General features: G+C 40.4%; 1 protein-coding gene and 1 long non-coding RNA gene across 9 annotated transcripts in view; one reads left to right on the top strand and one right to left on the bottom strand.

The window, feature by feature from the left end:
- Positions 1 to 13,602, bottom strand: part of DCUN1D4 (defective in cullin neddylation 1 domain containing 4) — a 41,795-nt gene extending 28,193 nt beyond the window's left edge. For 3 of the 8 annotated variants that reach the window (XM_027676369.1, XM_027676362.1, XM_027676368.1), the window contains exons 1-3: positions 13,541 to 13,602; positions 4,103 to 4,173; positions 3,067 to 3,106 (exon numbers count right to left, since the gene is read on the bottom strand). Coding sequence is in view for 2 of the 8 variants with exons in the window: in XM_027676360.1 (XP_027532161.1) it covers positions 3,067 to 3,106; positions 4,103 to 4,173; positions 13,282 to 13,306 (136 nt within the window). In the remaining 6 variants the exon portion in view is untranslated. Of the gene's footprint in view, positions 1 to 3,066; positions 3,107 to 4,102; positions 4,174 to 13,024; positions 13,049 to 13,281; positions 13,415 to 13,540 lie in introns of those variants that run through there. The other 5 variants (XM_027676360.1, XM_027676361.1, XM_027676364.1 and 2 more) reach the window with 4 other exon arrangements.
- LOC113964322 lies at positions 13,579 to 14,279 on the top strand. The gene is made up of 2 exons (XR_003533159.1): positions 13,579 to 13,686; positions 13,827 to 14,279. It is a non-coding gene; the product is annotated as an uncharacterized LOC113964322 (long non-coding RNA).
- Positions 14,280 to 20,731: the final 6,452 nt, after the last annotated feature.

Here is a 20,731-nt window from a genome sequence, read left to right as displayed (position 1 = left end):
CTCACTCTTTTAAACAAGTCAGGTGACAGCAGAAAGCATACTTGTAAAGACTTTTTAGTCTGGATAGGTGGGTCACAATTTAATAACCAAATCATAACTTTAAGCTATTAACAAATTGCTAGATTTGTAGATATGACATAAAAAGAATTATTATTTCAAATTCAAGAGAGTTTTCCAAGTTAATGCATATACATACTAGAAGAAAAAGAAATTGTTTACAGAATCTGAATGCCTGCTGTTCTTACACCTACAAACAGATGAAAAGACCCATGACACACCTGAAGTCTACCTCATTTTTCATATATATATACGCACACTGAACACGAGCACATGAGACTGCAATCATTACAGGTGACTGGAATTTTGAAGCAAGGTCCATCTTAGCTCTCAATCACTCAAGAAATTTTGAAACTGCCACTTCCCTCTAGTTCTTAGATGTTTAAGGTCTGGTTCCAGAAAGGAAATCTGGCTAATACTTAGAAAAGATACAATTTCTTTAACGTGATTTAGATGCCCAATACATTTATTGTTAGCTCAGAAACAACTGGTTTGAAATAAATGTAATATGCATTTAAAGCTAATTATAAATGTTAACTTAAAACTCAGATTTTTTTAAATAGCTTTTAGAAATCTCAACCAAATTTAGATATATATTTATTAAGTCTTCCCAAAAGCAAGGCCCACAATGGCATAACAACCAGGAAAATTACGTCAGAAAACAAATAGTAATCTTTAAGAATAAAGCCTGGTCCAAAAGATTCAGAATGTTAAAAAAAAAAATCTAAAACTATAAAAAAATCATCTTTATATGGGTTTGGCAACACTCAAAAAATCTTTTGCAACAGTTATTAATCTGACTTTCAAATGACTTCTAGACACAGAATCTCAAATTCAGAGCATCTATGCAGTTCTATAAATCGTGTAACAAATTTAATAGGTCTTGACAACTTCTGACTGGAAAACTTAAGTTCCAAAAGTTTAGGCACATGGAAATCAAACAATTTGCAAAAGTAATTATTTAAAGATTTACGTAAGTCTCTCCAAGTAAGATGTTTCAGAAGTGTCAAGTCTAATACAAAATGGAAAGAGGAGACTTCACTGTGCTACACTGACAAAGGCTAAAATAGTTCCTTGCATGTGTATTTGTCCTCATACGAGGAAAATTAAGCACACACTTCAACTGAGCATGCCTGAAATTTATGCAAACATTGAAGCTTCATCTCTTTCTACAAGGAGACAGAAAATAGGGTAGAAGCGTAAGAAATAAAAATAAAATCTGAAGATGAGGCAGGAACCTGCCATTATCAACCTCTACTTTTGGTTCTCATGTCATATTTGTTTCTGATTTGAAAGGTTCTTTCACAACTATTGGAGAAAATTACACTGTTTACTGGGATTTTGTGCCCCAACTCATTCAGTAGGTACGCTTAAGTTTTTGAAACAGCTTAACTTAAACAACAAAATGCAGGCAATAAGATAACCATCAGTGTCAGTATAAAACTGTTCATCAAAGCCAGTAACATCCTGAAGCACCATCTAATAGAGACAATAAGAGGTCCAAGGCTAATTTCTTATACTTTATGATAGAAGTGCTAAGCAAGAGATAAGACAAATTCCAAATACCTCAAGCACATCAACACTTACTGGTTGATTAGTGACAATGCTATTGGTTGATTAGTGACAATGCTTCAAAATAGGTTTTTGCAGACAAAAGTAAAAGATTACAGAATGCATTTTCATACATGAAATCAGTATGTACCTGTGTTTAGTCTGAGCACTTGGATCACAAAGGGGAGAATTTCAAGTCTTCATCAGGAGACGGGAGAGGGTACCAGTTCTAAAATATGGACACTAAAATCTCTGACTGTCTTGAACCACCTGCCACAACCTCTTTTGCAGAGGTTTTTCTTTTACATGATCAATTGATTTCAAGTACCAAATCACTAACCACACTGAAGGAAAACATTTCAGAGAAGCCTTTTGTGGCTAAGAGTTCAACTATGAAACAAAGTCACCTGCAACAGTATAGAGGGGGGTACATAATCCCTAGGTGAGCTCTGTCTAATCCCAAATGATGCAGTCCTATGCATCTCTTCTCATTGCTTTAGGCTAAGAGTGTGCTAGATTTCTGAGTGTGTCCCAGAAATCTCCAGGAGGAGCTGACAGCTCTCTCCATTTTCTTGAACGCTCAAGGAAACACCAGCAAACATAGCCAGCACCTCAGGATAGCAAAAAGCTTTGAGTCAGATGGTAGGACAGACATGGTCAGTTTCAAAGAACAGTTCTGCTGAATGATCAGGGCTTGAAGCCAGTAAGTTATTTTCCTTCCTCCTCAGGTATCATGTCTGAAACACAGAAAGGAAGGAAGAAAAAGAAATAAAGGAGAAGTGCCAGCTCACAAGTAATGAGCACAAAAGAACGTAACAACTCTTGCAAGACATCAAATTACAAAGCTCAAATACTGATCAATCAAGAATGGCAGCAAGCTAGTATTAGGCACCTGAGATTAAGGCCTCAAAAAACGATGGCATTTTATTGAATGAAAAACAGCTCTGGACTAATATATAGCTAGCCCTGAGGCACCGACTGATAATCTGCACAAGAAACAGGAACAAGCTGTATCAAAATCACTCAAGAAAAAAGTTGTTTGTTTGGAGCACAGCATTTAAACTTGGTCACAGGCATCACAACAGCCACAAGAGGTCATGCTTCTGCTCTGTTCTCACTAATGCTCTTTCAAGAGTCAAAACACTGTAAGAACATGGATATTCTGCCAGTCTAATGGGTTGAGAGTCCAAGGAGTAAGAGAAATTTTTTATTAAGTCTTCTAAACTAAGAAACAGTAAAATGACAGATACTGCTGTAACCTGTACAAGTCCTTCATAATTGGACAAATTATAAGCATGAACATCTATTTTGAAGAAAACTTTAAGAAATCCTGGCATTTGTTTCCTAAAGCTCCTTTAGCTTTCTAAAATACAATTTTAAGTTATGTTAGAGAGAACTTCTTTGACAAAACGTGTTTCAATTGTTTCAATCTATTTCTACTACAACCCTAGTAAATACCTGTCTGATGATCGTCTTGACCAACGTCCTCTGTCAGATTCTGCAAGAGAACAGGAACAATACAGTTAAACAAGATGGTGACCTTCATTCTTCAGTACTGCTTTTAACCTCTACTTGATATCAATATTCATCTTAATTACTTAAGGATCATCACCTGAGACTGTAGTGTCTTGTGTTTTCAGCTCGGATTTATCTAAAAAGTTACCCTTGCAAAATTATCTAAAAAGCTCAAGGATAATCTTTAATTTGAAATTTTTTTTCCAATCAAAAATATATCAAACCGTTTCAAGAGTGGAAATAACTATCCATTGGATGGGGAATTTTGCATTGTTGTATAGAACAATTCCACCAATTAGAAGCACCAGAAAGACTGAATTTACCACTGACCACAGAAATGGATTTACTTAAGGATAAACACAAATACATGTTCTAAAGAAAACTGATTAAAAATCAACTGAAATCTCGCCAAAAAGTTACTCCCTTTTGCAGGCAGGGTCTTTTTCACTAAATTTGTAGTGTACACAAAGAAGCCATATAATCATTTCCAGCTACGGTTGCAATAAAACAAATGGAAGTATGTAGCCATAAAAAAATGCCTAAATTCAAAAAAATCTTGTTTCACTTCAAAAAAATCTTAAAAAAAAAGATTGTTCTTCAAAAAAATCCTGTTTCATTTTTTGCATGGGTGTAAGAGGACAGCTTGCTCATTCAATATGTTTTCCGTAAGAACTGTAAGAAACTGGATAACTATGATGATTACCATTATTTGACATATCTAAGAAAGCTGTTTGTATGGAAGCAACATCTAAATCCAGTGTTGCAGTGGACAGTGTTCAAACTCCACTCTGACCCCTGGAGTATAATCTTTCACCTTTTAGTAATACTGCTTATCTCTTCACCAATTCAAAACCAAAAGCCTTTCATACAAAAAGGCAATTATAATTTTTGAAAGCATAATCATTTAATGATTTCAATCACAAAATATTTTGGACTAAAGCCCTAGCTATTCTGCTAAGAGAAAATGGCAAGTCATTACCAGCCTATTGAGGGTGTGGTAAATCTTGTGAATATTTGCCAGTGTTGATAGATGAGAATTCAACTGAAAATCTAGAGGGAAAAAAGAAAGAACAAACAACCTTTTAAACTCTCTGGTTTCCTGATGTAGCAACCAAGATCTTCTTATGTTCTGGTCATTTAATAAAATTATCACACAACTATAAAATAAAAGTCATCTCAACACTTTTTCAGCATCAACATTTTCAACACTGAGTAGAAAAACAGAAATCTGCAAAAAGATACCTAATATATGCATTTTTCTTTAGGCATGAATGACCCTCAACAAAACAACTATAGCTAACTATAGCTGAATTTAAAAAAAAAAATTTACAATTTTTTTTCCTTTACATTGGGAATCATTATAACTTCCATGCTATCCAGTCCTTCTGTTCCATCTATTCCAAAACTAACTTAAGTCCCATTTAACATTCTAAAATCATTACTAAAAATCATAGTTTTAAAAGAAAGATTATTTTATTAATACACATGTGCTTGCCTTCATACTTATTTCCTTGCAAAACTAAGTGACTAGAATACACTTACACAGTTAAAACATGGTTTTTGTGTAACCAAACAAAGGTCACAGTGCAGCAGCTGTTAAGACAAGCACCAACAAAACTGAAAATGAAATATTCTGACTCATGAAAGAAGCTGTAGCATAGATGTTAACTTTGTTTCCATGTTCCAAATATAAAACACTTGAGTTTGCTTCGGTTGCAAAAGAGTGACAAACTAATTTTTCTATATTCTTTTGAATTTCCTATTTTTGCTAGAAATGTGTCAAGGACAAAACTGGAAAATAAACAATTTACAAAAGATCAGCTGTGATCCAGCCAGAGAGCAGGCAAACCAGCAAGAATCTCAGGAGCTGGACACAAACCAGCTGACAGGGATTAAAGACAGTCAACTACTATACAATGTTTCCACTTAAACTAAAAGCAAATTAGCTACCCCACTAGAACTCAGGTACAAAAACACTCTAATTACAGACCTGTACTGTATGACAAGCAAAGTATTTCAAGCCAACTTCTTCTTTATGTGAAATATTTTATGTGCCTAGTGTCACCACCTAGTTAATGCATTAAAGTATTTCTACTGTGAGACATTCAATTTGGCTTTGCCAAGCAGCTGATGCAAGATGCAAGGAAGGTCAAAGACATAATTCCCACATTTCCATCCAGAGCATTTTAAAGGAATACTCTCAAAATACACTTAAGAGAACCCAGATAAACAAGAGTCTTTACTAAATATCAGACTGACAAATCAGTGAACCACACTGCTATGAAGTTATCAAGGAAAACTGAAGGAACTGGCTGCTGCATGTGTACTTGTCACACACATCACTATGGAATTCTCTTGTCATGGTAAATTAAAAAAAAAATTCAAAAGATACTTTTAGGAATCATATATTTCATTCATTATGTTAGCTAGAGTATCCTTTTATTAATTGCTACCTATTTCTTAACATGTTGTCCGCAATCCACCACCACAGCAATACAATTGCTATAAGTCAGAAGTACCAAAGATGAAATTTCCAACTTTAGCTATACTTAGCTATATGAAGTCAAAGTCAATCCAGACCTTCTTACCCAGATAAAATAGGAAGAACTTGAACCTTGAACAGGGTGCTAGAATTTCTCCTGCATTAAGTGCTCAATAAAGTTCCTTTTTTGGTAGTCAAACAATACTAAGCAGAACCATTCTGCATAAAAACAACCCTGAGTTTTTAGTCCAACCTTCAATTCAACATAAAGCAATGAGAAAAAAAAAAGGGGGGTGAGGGGGAAGGACAAACAGGGAACATAAAAGTCATCCTCAAGAGGGCAAGACTAAAAGATAAGATTTGTTTTGTTAACTGTCATACCAGACTAAGCTTTCGTGAACATGAATTTTAAACTTTCCCTTGTCATTCAGCCTAAAATCTACAAAGAACATGAGCATTCAGAGAAACCAGTTATATCTGGAGGTAACAAGGCGAGAACACTGAGCAAATATTTCATTTATTTATTCTAACCTAATATTAAGAATAATTCTAGATAGCACTCTTAAAAACAATAGAAAAATACTTTAAAATTAGGACTATGTATATTAAGTATCACCTTTGAAACAAAACATTCCTAGGCACTTCAAAACACATAATTCATGCCAGTGTGTTTCACACATCCACTGGAAATATCCTTACAATTTTAAGCTGCTGCTTCCAAAATAGGTTACATAATTATGATGGACTTAGCAGGGTTACATAATTATATTTTACCGTTCTTATACAACAATCATCACACTATACATGGTATGAATACAGAGGACCAGAGTCCAAAGTTTTCTCTCTTCCACAGGGGAAGCTTGTGAAGTGTAGATATTATCTAAAATTGAAAACAGGTTTCTTTTACAGTTATAAAAGTAAATACAAGCAGCACCCATTAAATTAGGGAAGTTAAATTACAGCCCAGGTCATCCTCTGAACTGGTCAGTGTTTGCTTTACGTATATTCAAGGAAGATACACAAAGTATCTTATGGCACTGTGAAAAGGCCTATTTCGTAAAAAAAAAGTTTTTGAAGAAACAGAATCCAAAAATAATACCTTCCATGCTCAAATAACACTATCTTGGAAATTAGCAGAAGGACAATGGTCAACAATGGTCAACATGGCAAGCGATTCCACAGCTGGCTGCAACTGGATGCTTCAGGAACACACTCCCTCCCCTCCACCTCTGGAAAAAACTTCCATACATGCTTATACAGCCTCCAAGTTGTCCCTGCCTGATGCCCTTGGTCAGCCCCCTACCCTTGGAATCATATCAACAAAATGAACAAAAAAACCCTGCCAACCCCATGGTTTGAATCAGGTCACAAAAGAGCTGCAACACTAGGTAAGTCAGAGCAAGAGTTAAAGTAAGGAACAGGAAAGGTCTCCTGAATTGGGAGCAAAACAGTTTCCTGTGGCAGCAGCGTGTCAGATCAATCCAACCGACCAACCAAGCCCGCTGTTAGAGGAGGGATACAACACATGAAGCTCCACATTCACCAGTTCTACACGGAGAAAACCATGATGTATGAAGCTATTTTTCACCTGAAGAGAACAAAAAAAGAACATGAAACGGTCTGAAAATACTTTAATTTTTTTTCCTACAGAAACTGCACCCAGCTCTGGGATCCTCAGCATAGGAAAGACATGGACCTGTTGAAGCAAGTCCAGAGAAGGGCCATGAAGACGGCTGGAGGGATGGAATACCTCTCCTATGAGGACAGGCTGACAGCTGGAGCTGTTCAGCCTGGAGAAGAGAAGGCTCCAGGGAGATCTCATAGCAGCCTTCCAGTACTTTAAGGGGGCTTACAGGAAATCTGGAGAGGGACTTTTCAAAAGAGCATGTAGTGACAGAAAAAGGGGCAACGGCTTCAAACTGAGAGTAGGTTTAGATTAGATATTAGGGAAAAGTTCTTTCCTGTGAGGGCAGCTTGGCACCAGAACAGGTTGCCCAGAGAAGCTGTGGATGCCCCCTCCCTGGAAGTGTTCAGGGCCAGGTTAGATGGGGCTTTGAGCAACCTGGTCTGGTGGAAGGTGTCCCTTTTCCATTGTAGGGGGATTGGAACTAGATTATCTTTTAAGGTCTCTTTTAACTCAAGCCATTCTATAATTCTAAAGTACCACACAGTTAACTGATCTCAGATCAGAAGAAGGAAACCTGCTTGCTTTGTGAATACTGGAGGAAGATGTGCTGGAATGTTTGCTACGACTTGAAGAGGTACATGTCAAACAAGTGCACGTATTTTGTTGATTAAACTATTTTTCATGCAGATGTTAGCTTATCTTCAGTGAGGATTGAAGCAATGAAAATTCCAAATGGTATTAAATACTTTGCAATAATTCAGAATGTAATAGCTAAAAAAGAAAACAAAACCACCACACCTAGAATAAAATCATTGCAAATTCAGAAAAGAAAAGAAATGCCAGAGCCAATCTAGTTTCATGGAATTTAAATCTTGCATGTAGTTTGCCATTAACACTTAATGTTAAGTGTTAAAGGCTGAGTTAGTCAAATAGTCACAGTCATATACACTTTAAAAGTAAAAAGAAAACAGCTTAAAAATAACTTTTAAACTTATAGATTAAGGTCTAAATTATGGACCTGAGAGTTACCGGGAGGTGAAAGAAACAACAGCTAACTGGGCTTGCTTTCATAACAAACTAGAGAAAAAACATCCTACACCCTCTCAACGAAAAAACAAAAAAAACAACGTATAAATGCTACAGATACAATAATAAATACAATATTAAAATTGAGGTATAGAGGTAGCAGAAGTAGTAATATAACAGTAATTCTTATTACTGCTAAGATTATTGCAACATTCTCAGAAAAAAATTAGAGAGAAAATACATACCAGGAAGAGTCATTCCTAAAAATTAAAATGCAATGATCATGCTTTACTTATATTTAATTGCTTCCCTTGGTTTCAAATAATAGAACTGGAAAAAACTTGTAGTAGTACTGTTGTCTTAGTTAGCTTTAAATAAATTTTACTTATTCAAAAAAGAATCATTTAATCTTCTAAGAAATACACCATTTCATGTTCAGTAGTCTGCTTACAGAATTATCCAAAGAGCAAGACAATTTATATTGATTAACTATTAATCAATTAATCAACTTAGAGTTCAGGTCTGAAACCTGTATTTGGTGAAAGCCTTCAACACTTATGTTCAGGAAGCAGAATTTCTGTATTCATTACTAAATGCAGAAAGCATTTATTTACACAAAAACATCACAATACTCCTAAAAACTGAGAATCCCAGACTGCAGTACAGAGAAGATAGGAGCTGACTGCAATTCTGTCAAAGACAGGATTAAGAATCCATTTCCAATGTGTCTGTAGCTGTATCTGTGCAGGCAGTGACACCCTACAGCAGAAGCAGCCTGCAAAAGAGACCTCCTGGTCCGTGATGTGCCAGCAAGCATTCAGGTAAGGGGAGAAAGAGAAGAAAAGGCTTGAAAAGTAGGGTCTCCCATGATTTGGTGCCCCTTAAAGGGCATGATTCAGAAAGTAAGGGAAGCAGAAGTGAATTCCAGCTTGGAAAGTAAGTACATGCAATTAAATGGGACAATCCAACCTATCTTGAAGAGCAACAGGACCTAGTCATTAAAGCTAAAGACATGATGCTGCAGGATGTTCCTCCTGCCCACGTGCACTCAGAGCTGCACCAATCTCAGAGCTACTGCTGACACCAGTGGTATCCAAATCCACAGCTGCAAATTTGTGTACATTTTCCCAACACCTAAATGCCTAATCCCAAAGCCTAAAATGTTCTGAAACAAAACACAGAGTGACTTAAGCTAGTAAAAAAAAAAAAAAAACCTCTACAGAAAACCCAACCCAAGCAACAAAATGTGGTTGAAATTCCTAGACACATTAAAAATCACTTATTTTAAGGTAAACACTCACACTCAACTCTAACATTTGGTATTACCACATAGAATGACTTACTCACTGCAACAAAATATTTTAAGATCTCTGCATGCTACATATATAGGAAAAAAGCATAATTCTTTTTTCCCCATAGGAACAAATCCTTATTCTACCAATGTATTTTTAGAGTACCCTATTCTGAAGGCTTGTTTCCAAATAGAGCTACTGCAGTTTAGAGTTCATTGAGAATTTTAGAGTGATTTAAGCAGTGCAAAAGTTGTGTAACTGTCAGTTTAGTTTGAATACATTTCCATTTACCTTAAATTGACCGAACAAATAAGAGCCAAGCTAACAATCCTATACTAACACATAGGATAAAGTACCCTGCACTTTATGGGGAGGTTAGGGTTTGCTTTGTAGGGGATGGTTTTAGTTGGGTGTTTTGTTCTATATAGCAAAGATCTAACACTAAGTATTTTTCTGGTGCAAAAGATCTGCTTCTGTTGATGAAAAGCGTTCATCCAGTCTAACTCCTATTCCACCACCAGATTAATTCAAAAAAGTCAGTGAGCTTGTTTTGCGTCACTGGTTGCCTGAGAGTTGTTTGAGAGCACTACTCCTAACTTCATGCCAGATGTCATCTGACATCCTACAAAGGCCATAAAGCTAATAAAAACTTTGTATCTTGTGCTCCAGCTAATTCAGCAGAAACACAACCCTGTGTTGTAGCAAGCACTACAAGGGTATCCAGCACCATGCAAATCTGGTACACATCACGGTGGATCTGCAACAGCCTAGAAACAGCTATGCCAGTCAAAACCATTATTGCTCCAGTTGCTTGCTTCTTTCTGCCAAAAGTTCCTGACCCCATAGCTCTGCCAGCAGCACAGGCCAGGGGCACATTCCCTAACTCACTTCAGGCAAAAAAAAAAAAAAAAAAAAATCAACCCTGTCAGTTTAGACAACTTAAGTAAAACTGGCAAGAGCTAACCCAGGTACATCTCACTGAGTGGATTAGAGAGTGCTCCTACAGTCCACTTTACCAGCAGAAAAGGGAATCGGTAATCTACAGCTAATGGGTAGCAATAAGCAGCTGCAGCCAATGGAGTCCCACAGCCTATGCAGCCACACATCTGCATGAAGTGTGTCACACCAGTCAATTTCCCAGGGGCAAGCTAAAGCCTTACAGCTCTAACTATATATATATACACACAACTATCTACTGAACAAACTGGTAGTTGTTTCTATGTCTTTATCAGTCAAAAGTAAAAATTCTGTTTAATCTCAGACCTATGATTTTAAATAAAACAAATTAACTGGACAGTATGACAAAAATACTGGCACATTTAAATTAATGGTTCTGCTTCAAGCCCTTGTTAGTAGTTTTACTTATTGTAGAAGTAATAACCACACTATTAGATGCTCTAATACTTAAATTGGATACAAGAGTTGAAGACCTTCCCTGGATGTACTGTACTTTCCCATGCTATGCTTTTTGGCAAGCACAGGACAGAAAAATTAAGCAAGTTTTCTTCTTCTGCTTGAAGACACAAAAAACTAGGAAATAATGCTTTGAAACAGCCCAAAGTCTTTGTTTTCAGTATCTGCAAAGCAAGTGGGGGAAGAGGGGAAGTAAAGAAAATGCAGAATTAATAATTCACTTAAATTCAGCACAAAAATTACTTGGACTAAAATAAATTTAAATGAAGTGCTGCAATTACACAAATGAGATCTTATCCCAATACAACAGAATGAAGAGAAGTAGTAAGAAGACTGTTTATCTGCCTGACTCAACTTACTGCATGACCTTGTACAGACAAGACATTTCCAATTACAGCTATTGCAGCTGCAAAAACTTTTAAGCAAACACTTTCAATGGGAAAAATTGAAAGTCGATGTACCTCATATAAAGTGAAAGGTGTGTATTCAGTCTCAGAAAGTAAAACTGACACTGAGCAAAAATGTATTGAGGGAGTTTATATCACAAGAACATATAAGAATCTAAGAAGGATCAAAAAGGTGGCTCAAAATAAATGTTCAGTCAAGATCCGGCTTCTGTAAAGATATGCTATGAACACTCCTTGCTTCAAGCATTTAAATCAGTGAGGAAAAAAAACAACCACTATCACGCTACAGACAATGAAGTCAGCTAACTTAAGAAAACATTCCTATTCAAAATAACACATGTACAAGCCCATGAACTGCCAAAAAAAAGTACTGAGATGTAAGATTCAACCATTCCAAGGTACATTTTTAATGAGAAGCCAATAACAGCTGAAGGCTGAGAAAGAGTACTCTTTCCCGTTTCCTGAAGACAAGTTAAAATAAAAAACTTTCCAAATCACTACAAAGTCTTCACATCCTACATGAGGGAGCACTGTACCTTATATGTGTATAATGAAGACCTGCATCTTTTTTTGGACAGGACACATGACAAAAAACACTGAGCAGAAGGCATTTTCTAGAATCATTATCCTTCCATTTTCAACATGAGGCAGTTATTTGTGCCTTAATGGCAGACTTAACCACCAACATATGACAATCCCCAAATATAAAGGTAAAATAAAGCAGAACCACTGAAGAAGTGATATAACCTTACAAGTTAGAGGCTATACCAGGCTGCCCAGCCAATCTCATTTTGAGAGACATGGGAGGCTTCAAGAAAATCCAGGCCCGATGCAGCATTTCTTTCCATAATTGCTTTCAAGACTTTGTCCAAAAGTCAGGCCATCACTCATTAACATATGATCAAAGCTTCAGTTTTCATTATCTTCTCCACGAGCAAGTTCTACGGTAATAAAGCATCTCAGAGCTGCAACTCCTTGCAGAGCGGAGAACGCGTTCTTGGGAGATTTCACAGGAACGTGGTTGTGCCGGGACAGCTTTGCGCTGGGGATGCCAATCCCGTCTCTCCGGCGGACAGGCAGGAAGCCTATTCCCGAACCTCGGTCACCGCACAGCAACCCAGGTGTGCCAGGCAGCGGTCCCGGGGCTCTGAGCGCAGCGCCAGAAGCACCGCTGCGGACACAAAGCCCAAGCTCCGCTCCGCTCCCCCGCGGCCGCGCCGCCCGCGCTCCCCGCTCTCCCCGCGGGGCGGGAGGGACAGCTCCGGCCGAGGGGGCCGCACGGCAGGGAAGAGCGGGCGCCGCCGCAGGGCCCGCTGGGAGTTGTAGTCCGCTCCCCGCCTCCCGCCGCGCGGGGCCGCGGCGCAGGGACTCCAGCTCCCGCCATGAGCCGCGGCCCCGTCCCCGCACAGCGCGGCTCTCCCGCACCGGCCCGGCGGGACCCGCGGCATTCTCCCCGCCCGCCTCCCCCTGCACACGCAGCTGCACGGCCCGAGCACGCCCTCCCCGCGGCAGTCCCGGTTCCCTCGCAGCCCTCCACGAGGGCCGGCCGCGGCCTCACCCCCTCGCCAACCAGGTCGGGCAAACTGCGTCACACCCTCCGAGCGACCCCAACCCTCCCCGGTGCGGCTCCCCCCACCCGTCCCCGCCCCCGCACGGGCAGCCCCCGCTCCCCGAGGGGGTGCGCCGAGGGCCGCGAGGCTCCCGCCGTCCCCGCGGGGCCCCCGCAGCCAGGCGCACACACACCCCGCACCCGCGGGCCCGAGCCCTCCCCCGGCACCGGGAGCCCCGGCGGCGCGTTCGGCCGCGCCTCGCGGGTCAGGGTCAACACCAGCCGCCCCCCGCCGGGCGGTTCTTCCGGCCGTGCGGGCGGCGCGGGTTGCGGGCGGCGGGCGCGGCCCCGGTGCTACTTACTGACAGCGGCGGCATCCGAGTGCATTTTCGAGCGGCGCTGCACACGCTGCCGGCCCGGCCCGGCTCCGCTCCTGCCCCGCTCCCGATCCAGAGCCCGGGACGGACGCCACCGCCCCACCCCCCGCCCGCGCCCATTGGCCCGCGTTGCCGGGAGAGGCCGCGCATCCCGCCCTCCTATTGGACCAGGCTCCTGCCACTCTCTCCGGGACCGCTGCGCTCCGCCCTCCCGCCCTCCCATTGGGCTCCAGGCTGCGCTCACCCCGCCTACCTCCACTCTGATTGGGCGCTGCCGCTGCCAGTTTTTCCCGGCCTTTAAAGCGCGTGCAAAGTGCACCACTTTGTGTCACCCACGGCGCTGATTGGCTGCAGGGGCCAAGGGCCGCGCCCACGCCCTGACACGATTGGGTGAGCGGGTCAGGGGGCGGGCCCGGGGCAGGAGGGCGGGGCTGGGCGCCTGCTCTAGTTGCTGATGCCGCCGCGGGATACGCTCAGCACCCGCTGGCTTGGAAACATTTCCTGATTTCTCCCATCTCGCTCTTCCTAAGGAGAAAAAATGGCAGGCTGCCGACAGCAGCCGAACGCACATAAGCGTCACACTGCTAGAGCAGCAGCGGGATGGGCGGTGGGGAGACCTGCGGCCAAAAGCTGCTCCGTGTGGTACGATGGGACTGGTCACTGCCCTGAGGTGCTGTTCCCGGTCCTACGAATCTAGCGCATGGAGCCACCCTCCTTTCCCCGCTCCTCGCACAAGGATCTCGCCGCTCCGGAGCCGGAGGAAGAAGACAGAAAGACACCCTGCAGGTCATTCCTGCTTAGCATGCGAGCTCAGCATCCTGCGTCCTTTCAGGGATAAACGCCGTCCCTGGCACTCGCTGAGAAGAGACTGCTGGAGCAGCGTCTGTGCACAGTAGAGGATTATTAAGGCATAACTTAGCCATGAAAAAAAACCCACCTTTCCTCTGAGAGGTTAAGTTAAAATAAAATCAAGGACTACAAAACTGAAGTAGTGTCAGGTTTAAGGTAATTGTCCCTTTGGAGCAATACATTAGCATACAGTCCTGAATTTATTGATCACAAACCTTTTTGTTTGGGGGGGGTTGTTGGGTTTCTTTTTTTTTTTTAATGAGCTTTTTCTTATTCAGTGAACCAGTCAGAATGAGCAAGTGCAGACAATTTATTTTGCTGAGCCACATCTTATGTTTTCAACTGTCTGTTTTACAGAGAAGAGCATGGAGTCCATAAGGAAATGAATCTTCTCTTTGAAAGCTATATACTAAAAACCACATCAGAGCAATAAAAGACACCCTTATCTAAAGTTCTTACTTGTTCACTAACTCCTTAAAATGATTTCTGTAGAACTTCCTGCCTGTATCTCAATTATTTTCCAATTTGCACCATCTTTTCTTTACCTTAATAATTTTACACTACCACCTCTACAAAAATAATAAGCAGTGGGAGTGAGGTTTCACTTCTTGGGTAGTTCTAACATCCCACATGCCAGACATTCACATCTATGCATGTCATCCCAAGCTCTTATACCCAATAGGGGCACCACTGAGTTGCAATTCCTCTGATCTTCTTCCATGCCTTACATAGTTGTAAATTGATACAGATCTAAAGAAAAGTGGCACAGAAAAACCCTATTTGGTTGTATCTGAAGGCAGAAAGGTTTGTATTTTTTCACCCATTTATTTTAGTCTAAAATGAAAAATACTATTTGGCTTTAAAGATATTTCCTCAGACTACAGCTTCTGTAACAACTTTTATTCTTAAATGTAAGGCAATTAGGTTTGCCACGCAAAAATTCAATATATTTTTGAATACTTCAATACACAAGTATAATCCCCGATTCTTAAAAATTAGGTCTGCAAAGATATCCATAGGGAAACACAAAAGAGATTTTGTTTTCTGCTTCCGCCTGCTACAGGGGATGTATGCTTCAGCAGAAAAGGCTGCCCTGTGAGAACAAGGCCCATTTCAACATGCACCTTCATTCCAACCTCAAGAAGGTATAAATAATCCCCTAATTGTAATAATACCACTAGTTGTAAACCACTATGCAGATCTCCAGGCTGGCAGATGTTACAAAATCAGGCTGATGTTCTTTCTGAAGTCTGAGTTTCCATAATGCAGAAATACTTCATTTTACAGAGAGCAGATCAATCAGGTCATGGCTGATCAAGCATTTTATTGGGTTGCTTGGCAAGGTTCTGGTACTGCAGGGGCTTCAGTAGTGGCTTCTGTGAGAAGCTGCCAGGAGCTTCCCCCATACCCAACAGAGCCAGTGCCAGCCATCTCCAGGATGGACCCGCCCCTGGCCAAGACTGAGCCCATCAGCAATGGTAGTAATGCCTCTGGGATAATGTGTTTAAGAAGGAAAAAAAAAAAGAGTCACTGCACACAAGTAATTACTATCAGAGAAGAGAGTAGTGATAATATGTGAGAGGAACAGCTCTGCAGACACCAAGATCAGGGTAGAAGGAGGTGGAGGAGGTGCTCCAGGCACTGGAGCTGAGATTCCCCTGCAGCCCATGGTGTAGGCCATGGTGAGGCAACTATGCCCCTGCAGCCCACAGAGGACCACCAGGGTGCAGAGATCCACCTGCAGCCTGTGAAGGAGATCCATGCCAGAGTAGGTGGATGCATCCAAAGGAGGCTGTCACACTGTGAGAAATCTGTGCTGGAACAAGGTCGTGGCAGGGACCTGCAGACTCGTGGAGAGAAGAGCCCACACTACAGCAGGTTTGCTGGCAGGACTTGTGACCCCATGGGGGACCCACACAGGAGCACCCCATTACTGAAGGGCTGCACCCCGTGGAAGGCACCCACGGTCATGCAGCTTGTGAAGAATTGTAGCCCGTGGAATGGACTCACACTGGAGAAGTTCATGGAGGACTGTCTTCCCTGGGAAGGACCCCACGTTGGAGCAGGGGAAGGACTCCTCTCTCTGAGAAGGAAGCAGCAGCAGAAACATGCAATGGAGTAACCTCCACTTCCTCAGCTGCTGGGCAGGAGGAGGTAGAGAATCAGGAACAAAGCTCAGGAAGAAGGGAGGGGTGGAAGAAGGTGCTTTTAAGATTTGTTTTACTTCTTGTTATCCTGCTCTATTTTGGTTGGTAATAAATTCAACTAAATTCCCCAAGTCAAGTGTGTCTTGCTCGTGACAGTACTTGATGAGTGATCTCTCCCTGTTCTTATCTCAACCCACAAGCCTTTTGTTATATTTTTTTCTCCCCTTTCCAGTTGCAGAGGGGAGTGATAAAGCATGTTTAGTGGGTACCTGGCATCCAGCCAGGGTGGAACTACCACATGGACAGAGACAGTTTAAGCAGTTCCAGCATTAGCATCTTAATTCTAGCCCTCCTGGCATCCTTTCTTTTGTGACAGTGCAACCACTTGGACAGCTAGATACCAAGAGCAAGACTGTCCCCAGTGCCCCCAAAAAGCAAAAAATCCCAGAACAAGGCAAGAAAACACTGAACTCTTCTTTTGGTTTTGCCCATTTTTTTGTTTTCCCAGCCAGCTGAATATCCTGATCTGGCCTACCACACATATATGCATATGTTTCCATCAATACACAGGAGAGGAATAACAAACCATGAAGTGGAAAGTGGTAGTAAATGCCAGTTTACACACTGCTAGATCAAACTTAAAACTTCAAACTTTTTTTTTTTGAGAGGACTGTTACTGTTCACTTTTTTATGTTTGTATTGCTTTTATGTTTGTATTGCTTTTTTAAATTGATAGCTAAAATGGCAACCACAATTACAAAAAAAAAAAAGAAACTACTGTAGACTGTGAAAAATACTGGCTAACAAGAGAAAGAGGAACCATTTACTTAGTTTTATCTTCTTCACAATCAGAAACATAATGTAGAAGCACCTTTGAGAGTTTCCAAAAGGAAATTCTTTTCCTCTATTTCCAAAGGACATCAGACTCCAAAAGGCTAAAGCCACTGTATTTCTCAAATATCTTTGTTCATCTTGATTGCTTTGCTTAGAAACAAATTTGAACGTTAAATTTTAGGCACCAGAATGACAAGCCATCATGTGTTTTCCAAGTCAGAGGGGAAAGGGAATTGTACTGAAAATAAACACATTACCAAAGAAGAATTTGCTGAACATTAAGAAAGCAGATAATGCAGTAACAAAACACAGTACAGGGTATTGTAAGAAAATAAACAAATTGTCTACAAGAAGCCCAACAATCACAGTCCTAAATCATTTGTGGATATGAAAAAGTAACTGATACCCAAGTCAACACAAACAGCTTTAAGTAAGGCCTCTGAAAAGATTTTTCAGCCTCAGAGTTTCAATAAAACACCTAAATTTGAGTTGTTCCTGCATGGTCTCAGCAGAACAGTACTAATCAGGGATAAAAGAGGACCCCAAGTGGCAGAAGGTGGCAGCTGCAGATTATTTGAACTGCTTTTCAAACCACTACTCACTAAACAGTTCAGGTCATTTTAATTGCAGTGTCCCATGGACTCATACTATGCTCCCCGTTGAAGTGAAAAGGTCTGTTCTCTTACACTTGCTCCTCAAACATACTACTCTGGCCCCAAACGTTCTTTTGTAACACCCTGCAAACAAATGTCATTTTATGTAGATAAGGAAAAAAAACATTTTAGGGCTATTGATGGCTGATATTTAAAACCCTACATTTGATTTATAGGGTCTTTTTCATCTTCAGTTTGAAACTTTAACTTGTCTTCATTCATCATTAGGCAACTCTAAACAGCCAGGCTTAAGACAAAAGCTTAGAATTTCTGCCTGAACTCTAGAGATGCATCAGAACAACCAGTACCTCTCTCTGAGCCACGAAGCTCCCTCACAGTCAGCAGAGGATTCTGAACATTTCACAGGGTTCTGTTTCTTGGAGACAGGTGGGAACTGGTTACCTGCACACTAAAGCTGCAACAACTTGTTTCAGTAACATAACTCCAGTTCAAAACCAAAGGGTGTGTCTAACTTTCTCCCAGCTTGTAGCTGTGACACTGTTTTTGTAAATGGGAAATAACAATTTCAGGTGTTTCTTAGCCCAAGAGGTTTGAAATGCAGCTCCCAGATTTCAGAGTGCTCTGTGGCAACACCAAAGCCACTGCTCCTCAAGGTAAGCTTACAATACCCATAGAAATGCCTGAGCCAAGACCCCAAAGCAGAAATATATATATATGTAAGAGGAAACTTGAGTCTTCACCCTGCTGAAGAATACAGTACAATTACTCTCAGAAGTTGCTCTTACATATGTTACCTAGAGTCCTTCTTTTTTATTCTGAGATACACACTGGTAGGCTCCTGATGTACTGCTGTCTCTTCCTTTACATTCCTAGAAACTTAACTGACCTGCACAGAATGTCAGAGGATAGGATTAGGAGTACCTACTGTTTATACAGATAAGAATACGTATTTATATACATAGAATACACATTATTTAGAATCAGATATATGTAATCTAGTCCTTTTACCACCAGAAAAAGTTCAAACTTACGGAAAATAATGTCTATTTTATACATTTTATCTTTTCATGCTATCTCTGAATGCATAAAGATATCCACAAAGTTTTTCTTTCGTAACATACTATCTTATGAAAGCTGAGATGAACAGAGTATGATTAGAAAACAGGAAGATTAGTAACGCACCCCTGTAGCACGACCTGTTCTAGCACATTTCTTTCATAGTTTGAAACATAGTGATTGTTCATTAGAGACACACTGCACATTTTTCTAAACCAGTCAGATACTACAGATTAGGTCAGTGTACAGATTTATGGACAAATAAAATTTAGTTTTACCTTCCCAATTCTAATCACAGTAAGAGAAGCAGTATACAAACAGCTTGTGGTCACAGTTTTTCTTAGTCATTCTGGTAAAATAATGCAAATGTCAACAAATGCTTGCTACTAATTATATTTGCCTATAGTTTCTTGATATTAAGCAACACAAGGTATGGATACACCAACATTAAATTGCAAAAGCGACTCAGAAGAAGAGAAGAAGAGAATATTCAAAGTTTAGATTTTGTCACTGTCCACATGAACCTTTCAAATGGGGTGAACATTCTAAATCCTGTGAAAATACATCCAAGTATGCTCATAGACTTTGAAGATTACACACAGAGATGACATATAATCTGATCTGTTATGTAAGTCATGCTTTGCTATATGACTTCTTGAAAAATAATTATTCTATATTTTAATTGTTAAAAAAATAAGGGGGTTTCAATCTTTTTATATTTATGAGTATAATTTCTTGCATTTCACATTAATAAACTGTTCACATTACAAGGTATTCACACAGTTAGCCTGTGGAGAATGTTAAGTAATGTGTCAAGATAATGTTATGTTTTCTACAGGCTATGGAAAGGCAAAACTGTGGTTGGATGTGTGTCAGAGCCAGCATGAGAGCATGCTGCAAAGTGAGGATACTCAGAGCCACTGTGCAATGTTGGTGCCAGTGTCAGCTGCTGTTGCAGGCTGGGAGGAGGGAGAGACAAAGGCTACTGGTGTTTGCAGAAGAAAACTGCTGAAAGTGCAAGAAAGTCACTCCCATCACTCCAAAACATAATTTATCCCATCCTACTGGAAAGTCACAGAGAAAACAAGTTCAGAGGGCTTGTAAAGACAAACACAGCACCTGTAGGTGAGAAATTAGTTCAATAATGGCTGGTTAATTTTAACTAAAAAAGTCAGGCTTTTTTATACCATCTGAGATGATGAATATGTAACCACTGCAATTTTTAAATGCCTTCCAAATATTCTCTGTCCACAAAGATCAGTGAACAGTTTTAGAAGCACAGTCCTAAAAACAAGGGAGCAAAATAATAGGTGACAAGAATAAAGGGACAAGGTTGGTGATGACAGCAATTACCTGACTCCACAGAAAAAAAAACCTAGGTAAAAGCACATCCTGTACTTGCTTAAATGGAGAAACAATAAAATTGAGTACGCTGAAGCTGTTCTCAAAAGTACATGGTGAAGAATTAGAGGGAGAAAAAAAATCCAACCACTTTCCTGCAACATATCCTATTCCTTTCAGTTGCAGTATTCTTAGGTATTACTGGAAAGACACACAGCACTAAATACCAAAATCATAAATGCAGTTTTCAAGTTGAATGGGTCGCTTAAACAAATCACCTAACTTGTTTCTCACAAGCAGGAATGTTTCTTTGGACAACACTGAAGATGTCCTCATTGTTTAAGGGAAGCTCTGCACATATAGTGAAGAATCAGGAGTCAAATGTAAAAGATATTGTGAAGAGACACTGAGAAGACACAACACTTCACATTATCTTACATGTGCATTAAATAATAGGGAATTCACTGCCTAGGTCAAAAAAGTCCCACTTCTACGTAGTCCTGTTAAAGTATAATGCTAGCAAAGGAACAATGCTTTTTTAATTTGTTTATTTTATTACAGTTAATTTTAAATAAAAGTTACAACTAATTTTTT

Source organism: Neopelma chrysocephalum, unplaced genomic scaffold (genome assembly GCF_003984885.1).
Source record: "Neopelma chrysocephalum unplaced genomic scaffold, ASM398488v2 Primary Assembly neopelma1_42, whole genome shotgun sequence".
Classification (NCBI taxonomy): domain Eukaryota; kingdom Metazoa; phylum Chordata; class Aves; order Passeriformes; family Pipridae; genus Neopelma; species Neopelma chrysocephalum.
This window is presented reverse-complemented; position numbering and strand designations above follow the sequence as displayed.